General features: G+C 39.9%; 1 protein-coding gene across 1 annotated transcript in view; it reads left to right on the top strand.

The window, feature by feature from the left end:
- The window catches only part of LOC136885670 (diacylglycerol kinase eta), a 332,289-nt gene that overhangs the window by 211,499 nt on the left and 106,338 nt on the right, over window positions 1–14,452 (top strand). Inside the window, exon 3 of the mRNA XM_068230302.1 lies at window positions 12,368–12,448. Within this exon, the coding sequence (XP_068086403.1) occupies window positions 12,368–12,448 (81 nt within the window). The remainder of the gene's footprint in view (window positions 1–12,367; window positions 12,449–14,452) is intronic.

Genomic DNA, 14,452 nt, shown 5'->3' with positions numbered 1-14,452 from the left:
AAGAGAGTTCCCCATCTGCGGCTGGTACGAATCGCTTTCCCTATTATACTTCGCCGAGACTTGAGCAGTGTGTGTAGTTCGGAGATCATTTCTGTTGTTTGCGCGCTGAGCTCAGCGTTTCCTCGTACAGTCCCAGTCTGATGACAAGTGGAGCATCCTACTCTGTACCGACTCGGTAGCTGCAGTAGCTTATAAGTGGCCAGTGTCCAGTATTCGGCAGATAATGGGTTCGAAACCCACTGTCGGCAGCCCTGAAGATGGTTTTCCGAGGTTTCCCATTTTCACACACTATACATTAATTAAGGCCACGGTCGCTTGCTTCCCTCTCCTAGTCCTTTCCTATCCCATCATGACCGTAAGACCTATCCGCGTTTGTGCGACGTAAAACAACTTTTAAAAAGAAAGAAAAAACAACCTCTACTCTGTATCCCAGAGAACTTCAGACATGTTGAAGTGAGATGGAAAGACTGAGAAAGAGGGTAGATGGTTGCTTGTTGCTGAATTCCTAACCCCCTCAAGTTAGAAAATGAACATATTATTTTAATTTCAATGTACTTGGTAGTGAGTGCGGATAATGTACACAGGAAGTATTAATAATTAGAAGAACATAGGCTACCTGTCGTTCGCTCATATCTCTATATTATGGTCCTTGAGAGTTGAAGCGCTAAGAGCGATGAAGAGTTGACTAACGCTACTCGAAAATGATCTGTTGCCATGGCGACGATCCCAAGCATGCTGCATTTTACTGATGCTATCGCCAGGTGCTCGAGCTTGCCCGCAGTCGCTTTTGTAATATCATGCTAAGTGGTACTGTTATTGCTTTAGGAAGATTACTTTTTGTTAATTAACGTCGGTAGATGCAGAGTCGGTCTCGGCCCTCAAGTGGCCAGGGCTGGTCCGTGGTCCGACAGCTCTGCACTCCGACCGGCCAACTGAGCAAAGGAAGGGTGGCCACGGGTCTACGCCTCTGCATTCGAGAGGCGAAGAGGGGCTGGTTCCCACCGTCGGCTGTCCTGAGAATGGTTTTCCATTCCCCTGCACTAAGGCGAATGCTGGAACAGTTCCTAATATATGCCACGGCCGCCAATCCTCTCATCTTCTATAATACAAATCTCCCGGCCTGGGAAACGGCGTGACTGTCCAGGAGGCCCGCTTCCGCCTTCAGGGGAGGAATGAAAACATGTAGTAGTAGTAGTGGTAGTAGTAGTAGTAAATCACCGGGCGAGTTGACCGTGCGGTTATGGGCGCACCGTTGTGAGCTTGCATTCGGGAGATAGTGGGTTCGAGCCGCACTGTCGGCGGCCCTGAAGATGGTTTTCCGTGGTATCCCATTTTCACACCAGGCAAATACCGGGGCTATACCTTAATTAAGGCCACGGCCGCTTCCTTCCAATTCCTAGGCCTTTCCTCTCCCATCGTCGCCGTAAGACATATCTCTGTCGGTGCGACATAAAGCAAAACAGCAACAACAACAACAACAACAATATATTGTGCAAAGCTGCCATAGACGTATAATATGCGTGGCAATGTATAGTCAATCCATGCTGGTATTTTGTTTGGTGAACACTCTTTTGTGCATCACGAAGCCGCTTCACTTCCTTCCGGAATTTTGTACACAGAGAACTGATTTTTAAATAACTTCTTGCTTGACGGCGCTGAGATATTTTTCGCGATATTTCTCAATAAGCACCTTTTTATTCACCTTTTTTTAACGCGATTACTGTAATCTTTGCTCTTAACCTCCCATAAAGCCGGAAGGCCGTGGTACACTTCGATAAACTCCAAAATAAACTTTTTCACCACCTGTTTGTCTGCCATCACGATACGTTCTCTCCTACTTGTTGATACCAACTGGCGGGAGGACGGGATATTGCACAATATTGCCAACACACGGCACAGAATTTTGCGATTTGCGCAATATATTTCTAACTTTTTGATTTCGTACAATATATCGCACAACCCTTTAATATTAAATACACACTATCAATTGTAATGCACAAACCCCGATATTGCGCAATAATATTGCACCTCTATGGGCCTCTTAATGCCACGGCGGCTTCCTTCCAACTCCTAGTCCTTTCCTGTCCCATCATCACCATAAGACGTATCTGTGTCGGTGCGACGTAAAGCCACTAGCAAAAAAAAAATAGTGTTACTGATTACTCAGATCTAATATTTACTGGCAAACACGTCTATTCTCACTTAAATGCTGAAATTATTAGCACAACTTAGGAACATACCGAAGTTCACTGTATTCGACTCAGCCAGAAGGACGCTGTACAGCAGTCTGAGGTAACTATGGCAACGCAGCGCCGCTCAAATGTCTGACTCAGACTCTCAAAGGCCCAATTATACCTATCATTGACGTGCTAAACTGTCATTGTTAAATCGCTGAGAACGAAATGAATTTAGTTTGTAAAGCTTTCTTGCATTCGGTGATGGGAAAAGCATTATTCTCAGCTTGATGCAAGTGTAATGGACTAGTATAACTTGAAAACAGTTCTCTAAACTCATGGGTAAATAGTAGAAATATCGAGCTCGATTAGTAGGTCTTATTATTATTATTATTATTATTATTATTATTATTATTATTATTATTAGTTGCGTAGTTATATACGGACTTTATTTGGTATAAAGAGTGGTCGTATCATTTATTATTTGTGTGTTGTATGATCTGTCTTGTGTAACAAAACATGTGAGGTTATGTCATGAGACGCCTGCTGTATGTTATGGCTTTCTTTCATGTAAGAACACGTAATTCATAGTATGTAATTTATTATTGCCTGTAAATATGATGTATAAATCCTATGTAATATTGTGCAACACAGGGTAATAGTCCAGAACAATGCATCTTTGTCACTAGTTGTTTATAGAATGTTCAATCCATTTGTACATAGGTTATTGGAGACTCGAGAAGATTCGAGAAAAATATGTTGTGTCATACTTTTGTAGAAGCCTGGCCAGGCAAAGTATATAAAGAGGCAGTCTTGGCAGTTGGAGTTCAGTTGTTTGCGAGACTTCTTAGTGAAGGTCGTCAGTCAAGTGTGTGAACTCATGTTGTGATATTGTTTTGGTTGACATGCTAATGTGGCAGTCTTCTTCTTCGTCTTCTTATTCGAATCAGTTCAAGATGGTGATTAATTAATGTGTATATAATTTGTAAGTGAAACGGTGTACACAATTGACAGGATCTCGTTAGTTTTCCCGATACAGTTCATGCCCCCCCTTAACCTATATTGTCTATTTACAATTTTTGGACCCATTATCTTGCGAAGGTTTTTTCTTCTTACAAAATTGTACAAAATTATTTTGATATCCTCCTAATCAATATTTTAATTCCAGTTAAGACGAAACTTTACACAGACATAGACATGTTTCGACCCGGCATTGGGTCATCCCCAGTAAGGCATACATAATGAATTTAAAATATCGGACACACAAAATGAAATGTTAGTTAAAATGTTTTTCTTAAAAAAACGTTTTGAAAGTTAAAAAACATGAGATGATGATCATTAAAACCGTCTTGAGCTGAAGGTCTTTTTGTTTCAATGTTTTTTTTTGTCCCTTGGTGTGGTTCAACTAGTAGGGCCTATCTGTAAGCTGTTGGCTTAGTTGTTATGTTCCAACATGCGCTGATATCCATAAACATATTTTAATAAAATATCCAGGTTTTTAGCTATTTTAACTAGAATGTAGTAATATAGAGTGGAAAGGTTCTATGATATGTTGATACTGTATAATTGGCTGCTGAAGGGATTGGAAAAGTCCCGAAGCATGTACCTAAAATAAGTCTGAGAATAATAATTAATGTTTACATGTGTGAGTATTGATTATCATACGATATAAGGTAAGGTATCTGATTTTAACTCACTTCTGAGTTGTGTTGCGGCTCCTTGGCGCACGTCTTCCAGACCCGCTAAACTTGTCTGAATTCGTGATTGAAAACGGAAATGGAAAGCGGTGGAAACTATTACATTAACTCCGAGCCAAATGTGGCTGGAAATTGTGGATAACTTTGGAGGTAGAGAACCAGGAAATGGGTGGAGAAAGGTTTGCCAGTGGCTCAGCGCGGCGCGGTGGGGTGATATTTCGCCCGGTGCAGTGCATGGCCCCCTGCTCTCCCTATCATTGTATGTGCGTCATAGCTCCCCGCTAAGGTCAAGGGTCATTCTTCTTCTCTCTGGGTCAGCTGGCTCGATACCACCTGAATGCAATCGGAAATACGTTACCTGGATATGAGCGGGCTTCCTTCCATAATAATAACATAATATGAAGTCGATAGAAAAACACGGGAATTGATCAAGCAAACTCTAACATGCACAAGAGTGAAAGTTAAATTTTTAGGAGAAATTTCAGAGGCATTCGAAATTAAAACAGGGATCAGACAAGGCGATGGATTATCACCACTACTATTCAATCTAGTTCTGGAAAAAATTGGTTCGAGATTGAAAAAATGAAACTAAAGAGATCAATATTGGTAGACTTCTCAAAAACAAAATTCGCCTTGATTGTCTCGCCTTTGCAGATGACTTGGCAATCTACTCCAACAACAAACAAGAAGCACTCCAGTCCGTAGAAAAACTTCATGAAATAGCGGTAAGAACAGGTCTGCAAATTTCATATGAACAGACAAAGTATATGGAAAGTACAAAATCAGGATTTAAGAACCATCCTATAATCACTGGGTATGGGAAAATCTCCCAAGTAGATAAATTCAAATACGTAGGCGAAATTACACAACAAAACGGGATAAATCAGCAAGAAAGAATTACAGAATTACAAAAAGTGTACACAATTGTCTGGAGCAGATACAACTAAAAATATATATCTCAAAACGCAAAATGACGACACTACAACACAGTTGTCACACCAGAAGCCCTTTATGCATCAGAAACTCTGATAATTGGTGGCAGGTCACAAATAAAAAAATATCGAAAAACAAGAGAGGACAATGCTCAGGAAAATTCTAGGACATAAATGTGAAAATGATATTTGAATTAAAGGAAATCACAGGAAATCTATCAAGTAACAGAAAAATCACAGATACCATTAGAAAAAGAAGATTAAACTCTATGGTAACCTGTTCAGGATGGATAACAAAAGGCTAACAAAGAAAATAGTAAATCTCGCAGTATTTCTAAAAAAATCACAACAACTGGCTTACAGAAATAAACAATGATCTTTAGGAAATTGATATAAGTGAAGAAATCTTGCAAGACAGAAATAATTTAAAAAATTCATAAATAAACACAAATTTGCTGATCAACCTAAAAGACAAGCTACAGGATGGACGGAAGAACGCAAAAAGAACACACGCGCTCCTCAGCTGGGCATAACGAATCAAAAAAATAACATTGGAAATTCACCTGTAGTGCTAATAACAGAATATGGAAAAATCGACAGGGTGGAAAAATTTAAGTACTTGGGGGAAGTAATTCAAAATTATTGGTCTAGACAAAGAAGCAAATAAATCAAGAGAAAGGAAATTGGAACAGGCTTACCACCTGACCAAGGATACTTGTAGTAAGAAAACCTTCTTCATCAAAACTAAAATCAGACACTACAACATGGTAATTAAATCAGAATATCTCTATGCTCCAGAGTATATGTTCCTCGTGAAAACAGGAGAAAAGGAAGTACTAGAGAAATAAAAAAAGTATGGGGCCCATTAAAGACTGAAAATGGAGAGTTCTGAAGAATGAAGACACCTACCAAAATAAAGAAAGGGAAAGAATGTCTGACACGATCAGGAAGAGAAGAGTTGAGATCTTTTGTCGCATAGTGAGGATGGATAATGCGAGATTCACAAAACAAATTTGAATAATGTTTACAAGAGTAAAAGTACAAGGAGAGATCTGGCAGATTCAATGCAGGACAGAAGAACTTTACGAAATTAATACTGGAGAAAGAAGGAACGGAATGAGCTCTGGACAGAACAGAGGAGGAAGAAACACAGCGAAATAATGAAGAACTGTTCAAAAGCGAGAACCAAACGGAAATGAATGCATTGGGTTGTTTTATGTCGTCCAAAGTCCGGCTCCATGGCGAAATGGTTAGCGTGCTGGCCTTTGGTCACAGGGGTCCGGGTTCGATTCCCGGCAGGGTCTGGGATTTTAACCATAATTGGTTAATTCCGCTGGCTCGGACGCTGGGTGTATGTGTCGTCTTCATCATCATTCCATCCTCATCACGAGGCGCAGGTCGCATACTGGTATCAAATCAAAAGACCTGCGTCTGGTGAGCCGAACTTGTCCTCGGACACTCCCGGCACTAAAAGCCATACGCCATTTCATGTTGTCATCCAAAGATGACCAAAATCGACAAAATGAATAATAATAATAATAATAATAATAATAATAATAATAATAATAATAATAATAATAATAATAATAATAATAATAATAATAATAATTGTATGGCGTCCGTTACCGTGTGCATGACGCCATCTGGCTGTCTGCTCATTTTACTCTAGGCCCACAAGATGGCAGACCGAGTAAACCGTAACTCTCTTGGGCATCTATGGCTGAGTTTTAATGAATGCTGTCGGGTAAACACCAAATGTGTCACCAGGGATCTTTTACTTGCCGACATCTTACGACATGGAGTGTCGAATGGACTTTTGTCAGCCCGTCACCGAGCTCGATAGCTGCAGTCGCTTCAGGGCTGCCAATATCTAGTATTCGGAAGATAATGGGTTCGAACTTCACTGTCGGCAGCCCTGAAGATGGTTTTCGGTGATTTCTCATTTTCACATAGGCAAATGCTGGGCCTGTACCTTAATTAAGGCTACGGCCGCTTCCTTCCCACTGCTATCCCTTTCCTATCCCATCGTCGCCATAAGACCTATCTGTGTGACGTAAAGCAACTTGTAAAAAAATTCTCCGCCCTTCAAAAATCCAGCTACATTTGCCGGGTTTGAACCCGCCATCTTGGGATCTGCAGGCCGACACTCCACCACTGATCCACACAGGAATAATAAGTATATGAATCTTGCAATCCAATGTCTAGCTTTTGCACATGATCTAGTGATCTTTTCGGACTCCATTGATACGGCAGAAGAACAACTTAACCAACGGAAGACTCAAGCATTGAAGGTTGGGATTCAAACCTCCTTCGAGAAGACGCACTTCGTGACAAACATAGAATCAGCGCCAAGGAAACTGGAGGTCGGACTAGGAAAAAATAAGCAGGCAGAAAAGTTTAAATACTGTACCTCGGTGAATGGATAGAGCCTAACCTATCAGAGAAAGAAGCCTTCGTGTCACGTATTAACACAATGGAAATGGCCTACCAACTAACTAAAGATATCTACAATAAGAGATCGATATCCTTAAACGCCAAAATTAGACATTACTGCACTCTTATTCGACCAGAGTCCTGTATGCGGCAGAGAATCTTACAGTGGACTAGAAAGGTCTAATGCAAAAACTAGAGGCTAAAGAAAGGAAGATTTTGATAAAAATCCTTGGTCCCATCAAAGAAAACAGCGAGTACTGAAGGCGTCACAACCACGAATTATACAAGCGCGTGGAGAATAAGTGACACGATTCGAAAAAGAAGGATTGCCTTTTATAACCACGTGACACGGATATTAACGTACTTTCAAGATAAAAAAACCAAAGGGGTATGGTTCACAGAAGTTGAGAAAGATCCACGAGATATGGAAATTTCTCCTAAAGATATCCAGGAGCGGAAAAACTACGTACGCACAAAGGTTTCCAGTAAAAGCCGAAGCTGAAGACAACGAAGGCGTGGACCCAAGAGAGGAAAGAACAACACCGGAGATGAATGCAGGAGCATTCGGTGGCAGTTAAAGCTCGAAAAAGGAGACAGTTCAACTGACGGGGTCCCTAGTTGGCCGAAACGAAGAAATAAGAAGAAGAATCCACCGTATTCGAAAATTATAGTACTTTGGAGAAATTCTTACCCTGAATAGAAATGAAAACGCAGGTATAAATAGAAAGATGGGAAAGATAGAAATGGCTTTCAGACTATGTCGTGGAAACTTATAAATCCAAGTCCACGTCCATCCAAGTAAAGTCAGAACACAGTGTCTATATGCGGAGGGTGACGGACCGGGGCCAATCCTTCCACTTACTTGTGCCAGGCTCCTGACTTTCATCTATGCTGTCCGATCTCCCTTGGTGAGATCTTGTTCTTTTTCGACCGCGGCGTTATTAGGTCATTCGAGGCCTAGGGAACCCCGCCATTTGCCTGGTGTAAAAGTGGGAAATCGTGAAAAACCGCCTTCACCCTACCGATGGTGGTGTTCGAACCCGCATCCCCCGAATGCTACCTCACAGCTACGTGACGCAAACCACTTAGCCAACTCGCTCGCTACGGATGTTGATAATTGAAACCAACCACAGCTTTATTGACTCTTGAAGTGTTTTATATTTCTGTGGGGCTATTTTTCTCATTTTCAAAATTTTAATTTGTACATTGATTATTCATTGCATAGTTTTTGTTCTATTATTATTATTATTATTATTATTATTATTATTATTATTATTATTATTATTATCATTATTTATTTTCCAGAGGGATGGTGAATGGAGAAGAGACATAGCCCCACATACACGAACGTGCTTCCATCCCCTCTTAAAATTACAATATTGAAATATACAATTATATTATATACAGTTACCGCATTTACATAGACATATATTTGCATAATATTCACAGGACCCGTACAACATTCAAGTAATTCGACACATATGTGTGGTGAGAGTACGTTCCACAGCCGAGCAGAACGAATAAATAAGCCACTTTGATATGATACTGTTCTTCCAAATAGAGGGAAAAGGTACACCTCGACCTCTTTGAGCGCAACGATAGTCCAGCTGTAAGCCGTTGAAAGGGTTTATGTGGATGTTACCTGCGAGGAATTTTCTCAGAAAACCAATATCTATTTGTTTACAGAGAGCTGTTATGGGGGGCACTGACCTGGCTGTTTTTAAATGGCCGTGTTGAGTAATTGGTCGTTCTGCTCGGCGTTGAACTCCCTCTAGTTTCATCATGTTCTCCGCTGTAGAGGGGTGCCAGGAACTCATTGTCATATACCGACAATTTCATTGGGAGAAGGCCTTTTATTGATGGAAACAATGTAAAATACGGCCCTGAACTCGTCTATTCGCCGTAAAATCTCTCGACATTCATATAACAGTAAGTGAGCTAAGAAATCTGTTTATAGTAGCCGACTGGGAAGATGTGACGTGACATGTCAGGGTACGTTATCCAGACTGTCTACATTTAGCTCCGTCTGGAATATATCTGGTCTCTTCTGCTCATAATATTTATGTCAGTACGTCCTCTCCCGTCATACTCAGTGAGAGATGGCTTTGCGTACGAAAGTGTGCCCAATACAGGGGGCAGTGCACTAGACATACATCGCCAGCGTACTTTTCTCAATTGCATGGCAACTGTCTGAGTTCGAACTGACAGAGTTCAATGAAACTTGATTAATTTATCAATTAATATGATAGCGATCATGCCATAAAATAAACAGTAGTGTTACAATGAATAGCTGAAAAATAGCTGGGGGACTCTTGACAAGTTAGCTGATGATGGCACGTGCGCTGCAGAAATATACAGACAGTTCTGGGTTAAAATGACATAATACACATCAAACCGTTTGGACTTGTACAAGATACATTCCACGATTACACGAACTACTGCAAGAGACACGATTGTTTCCAGACCGAGTGAAATTAATTAATTAATTAATTTTTTATTTATTTATTTATTTATTTATTTATTTATTTATTTATTTATTTATTTATTTATTTATTTCCAGGAGTGAACCTCACTCCGATCTCCGTAATTATCTAGGGGTTAATATAATATATCCTCATTGAGATAATCACATAAAGAACTAGGTTGTAAATAAAAGGGTACAGATCTCTGCACATGGTTATGAGGGCATTTAGGGGTTGTAGTAAGGGTGTAAAGGGGAGGGCGTATAAGTCTCTGATAAGACACCAACTAGAGCACGGTTCCAGTGTATAGGACCCTCACTAGAACTACTTGATACGAGAACTGGAAAAATCAAACATATTTCTTCTGGATGTTTTCCGACAAACGAATATTGGTACGAAAATGATGCGAACTTTGGGCTGGAAAGATTTGGGAGTATGGATACGAGCTGTTCGACTAAGTGGTATGTTTCAAGCTATCGGTGGAGAGATGGCGTGGAATTATATCAGTAGATGAATAAGCTTGAGCGGAGTTTCTAAGAGTAGGAAAACTTAAGATGAAGTTGGAATTCAAGAGGACAGATTGGGGCAAGCATTCTTTTATAGGAAGAGGAATTAAAGATTGGAATAATTTACCAAAGGTGTGTATGAAACCCCATCAAGCGGTGAGGATAGGAATTGTGCCGGCTGCCGAAGCCTGTCGCATTCCTCTGAGGGCAATGATACGCTGGAATAAAAGATGACAGGGAAAACCGGAGTTCCCGAAGAAAAGCCTGCCCCGCCTCCGCTTTGTCCAGCACAAATCTCACGTGGAGTGGCCGGGATTTAAATCACGGAACTCAGCAATGAGAGGGCGGCGCGCTGCCGCCTGAGCCATGGAGGCTTTCACCAAATGAGATGTTCAGTATATTTCCAACTCCTTCGAAATCATTTAAAAAAGCGTATGTAAACAACTGATAGGGAATCTGCCAGCTAGGGACAGCCCTAAATACAGATCAGTGGTAATTGAGTGATTGATTATTGATTGATTGGTTGATAAAATTGTATTAAATTCCTTGGCCCGATTTATTCAATCTCAAAGAACACTAACACACTGTTTGTTAACACAGGGTTGAAAATTTAGCAGCAATTTAAGATTTTTGTGTTTATCCAAACATTTTCTGGGAACTGTTCGCTAACGCGGTGTTAACTCTCACAAGAGTCACGATCAGTGAGAATTTAGAAGGCAGTGGCAGAACCATGCAATTTGTGAGCGCGCTTCGATGCGCTTTGTTTGAATACAGCTGTAAACCAAGGCGCATAAAGTCAACATTTTGTGTCTTGACCGTGAATTTTCTGTTGCTCTGTAGACCAGTATGAAAAAAAAAAGCCGAGAAGCCGTGGTTCAAATTTCTCTTCTTTTACAAATTATTTTCCGAAGTGTTCTCCCTAGAAGCTTTTTAATAGGTGCACCGCCCGGCTAACATAACCTAGATATGTGTTCATTTCATAGCATTAATATATATTTGAGTCAAAGGGTGTTCCAAATTAAAATGTAAATACTGCAAAAACTGATTATTTAAATAGTCTTCATTATTGTCAGCACAATTGCATGAATTACATCAGAGTTCAAATGATCAGCTTGACTATCACGTAGTATCGTAGATTCCGCGTGGCTCTCCACGAGCAGTGTTACATGATGGTGAACGAGCAGCAGAACACAAGTTCGAAACACTCTTATGTCTTGTTCGTGATAACACCAATGAAATAGTTCAATTTTGCAGTTAATGTTTACCTGTCTGATATTACTATTAATGCTCTGTGGGGAATAAACTGAAATTTGATCTTTTTAAGTTTCTACTTTGTATTTCCCGCCCGGCTACTCATTCCTGCCACACGGATGGTGAAAATTTCTGGGGAGAACACTGTATACCTAGTGTGGAAACTAAGCAAACTAATGGATCAATGCTCAAAACTAAAACTGGTGCTTGGGAGAACATTTGTACTGAATTCAAAGTACATACTAACGTTAGCCAACATGCGATCAAGCAACTGAAACAACTGTATGAAAATCATCTCTTCGTTTCTAACTCTTTCTCAAAAAGGCCTATCATATGCCAGATATAACGATAGAGAAGTTCTGCATCTAATGAACCAGCCATATATTGAGCTAACAGAGAATTTAACTGCTTGAATCTGGGCAGGTAAGTTAACTGAGAGTTTAACAGGTTGTTGGTCTTAACCAATATTGATCAAATGCCAATTTGGTTAAGTTCACTGTTAAATTATTCTAACAGGCATTTAAATGTTAACTGAGGTTTAATAAACCGGTCCTTTATCTGTAGGTTTATTCCGCCTAGTTGTGGGGTTCGCCACGTGGATCTGCTCTCACACACTCTTCAGGTCTGTAGATAGTGCGCCGGTGCAACGTTGCTTAGATCGTCCCTTTCATCTTCCCCTTGACCTCTAGGTTGTAGCGCCCTTTTAAAACAATCACCCTTTTAAAACAATCATTGATAATTTTGTGTAAAAAATGGCAAAGTATTTTTGATAAACATCTATTATTTATAATGATGTGTGTTCTTGAAAAGAATAATTTTCAGAATTCGATTAGAAATATATTCACATAAGAATCGTTATGATGGACGAGTTGGTTATGGATAACATTTAACACCACCATTTTTTTGTTTCAGTCCGACATCTTCGATGAAATCGACTTGACGAATCTGAGTTTCGCTGAATGTAGCAGCAAGAACGTGAACCATAGCTTCCAGGTGAGTAATTTTCAATGTCAGTTATTGTCGATGTAGAACAGGAATGGTGATGTCTGTAACAGGTTCACACAGGGAACGATCGTGTTTGTAACTAGTTTACACCAGGTACGGTGATATTTGTAACTGGTTTACACAGGGAACGGTGATATTTGTAACTGGTTTATACAGGGAACGGTGATATTTGTAACTGGTTTATACAGGGAACGGTCGTGTTTGTAACTAGTTCACACAGGGAACGATCGTGTTTGTAACTAGTTTACACCAGGTACGGTGATATTTGTAACTGGTTTACACAGGGAACGGTGATATTTGTAACTGGTTTATACAGGGAACGGTGATATTTGTAACTGGTTTATACAGGGAACGGTGATATTTGTAACTGGTTTATACAGGGAACGGTGATGTCTGTAACAGGTTCACAGAGGGAACGATCGTGTTTGTAACTAGTTTACACCAGGTACGGTGATATTTGTAACTGGTTTACACAGGGAACGGTGATATTTGTAACTGGTTTATACAGGGAACGGTCGTGTTTGTAACTAGTTCACACCAGGGACGGTGATAGTAACTGGTTCACCCAGAGAACGGTGATGTCTCTAACCAGTTCATTGATAGGAACGCCTGGTCTTGTCCCCTTTTCCTCAGAACCTTCAAATTAGTAGCATAGGTTGGTGACCAAAGAGCCTCTTCGTGTGCCTGGGAGTGCTACTATCTGCTTGTGCTAGGCTCCTCTCTTTCATTTATTATTATTATGATTGTTATTATTATTATTATTATTAATATTATTATTATTATTATTATTCACAACTCGACTCAGAACATCAGATTATCTGTATAACGGACGTTCTTCTATAGAATACCAATCTGTCAACGTTTACATCTACTTGTGACAATACTTTAAAATGTCTTTGATTTTTAAAGTCACCTATAATAATAATAATAATAATAATAATAATAATAATAATAATAATAATAATAATAATAATAATAATGGCTAGAGAGTATTCAAAAAAGTAATTAATTCACACCAGTATTAAAAGTTTGTAACGTGAAATCCTTTCAACAGTTAATTTGGTTACATGAATAGATTGTAGAACAACATATTACAAATATTAATATACCGTTATCATATGTACTACTACAGTCACTAAGTTCGTGGACAAGCGCCTACAGTGCAGGCAACATTGTGCACACCTATGTACTACAGTCAGTAAGTTCGTGGACTGGCGCCTACAGTGCAGGCAACACAGTGTACGCCTTTCTACTACATTCGATAAGTTCTTGGACTGGCGCCTACAGTGTAGGCAACACATTGTACGCCTGTGTACTACAGTCAGTAAGTTCGTGTAATGGCGCCTACAGTGCAGGCAACACAGTGTACGCCTGTGTACTACATTTGATAAGTTCTTGGAATGGCGCCTACAGTGCAGGCAACACGGTTTACACCTATGTACTACAGTCAGTATGTTCGTGGATTGGCGCTAACAGTTCAAGGATCACATATGTTTTTGACCTGCCTTTTCACGACTTTTTGCCATCGTGATGATCCGGGCTATTTCGACTTGATCACCTCAAACGTTTCGCTAGCGGATTTGCCTAATTTTAGTCAGAACTTGAAATGTGTCCGTTGCTCAAACTACGGCATTCTCAAATTTCGCCTATCACATCAGCGACACTGGACTGCCAGTGCACGAACTTAATGACTCTAATGCGTATGTCATCAGTATATTATATGAAGAATGAAAGGTTAAACTGATATTTACGATATTTATTCTTATGCAAATGGAAATACTCAAGACTGTGGTTTATATAGTGGAACTGTTTAGTTCAAATGTTTCATAGTGATACACTGCAGACGAACAAAATATATCTAAGAAATATACTATAACAGTCCATGTCAAAATTCATTACCTCTGCAATCTTACTCTAGTTTTGAACATTTGTAGTGAGGAGGATTTCTGTATATCTTCTGGCAGTTTATTATGCAGACTTCAATTGGATTAA

The sequence above is a fragment of the Anabrus simplex genome, chromosome 14 (assembly GCF_040414725.1).
Source record: "Anabrus simplex isolate iqAnaSimp1 chromosome 14, ASM4041472v1, whole genome shotgun sequence".
Classification (NCBI taxonomy): Eukaryota; Metazoa; Arthropoda; class Insecta; order Orthoptera; family Tettigoniidae; genus Anabrus; species Anabrus simplex.
The sequence above is the reverse complement of the archived record's forward strand: the minus strand, read 5'-3'. Positions and strand labels throughout refer to the sequence as shown.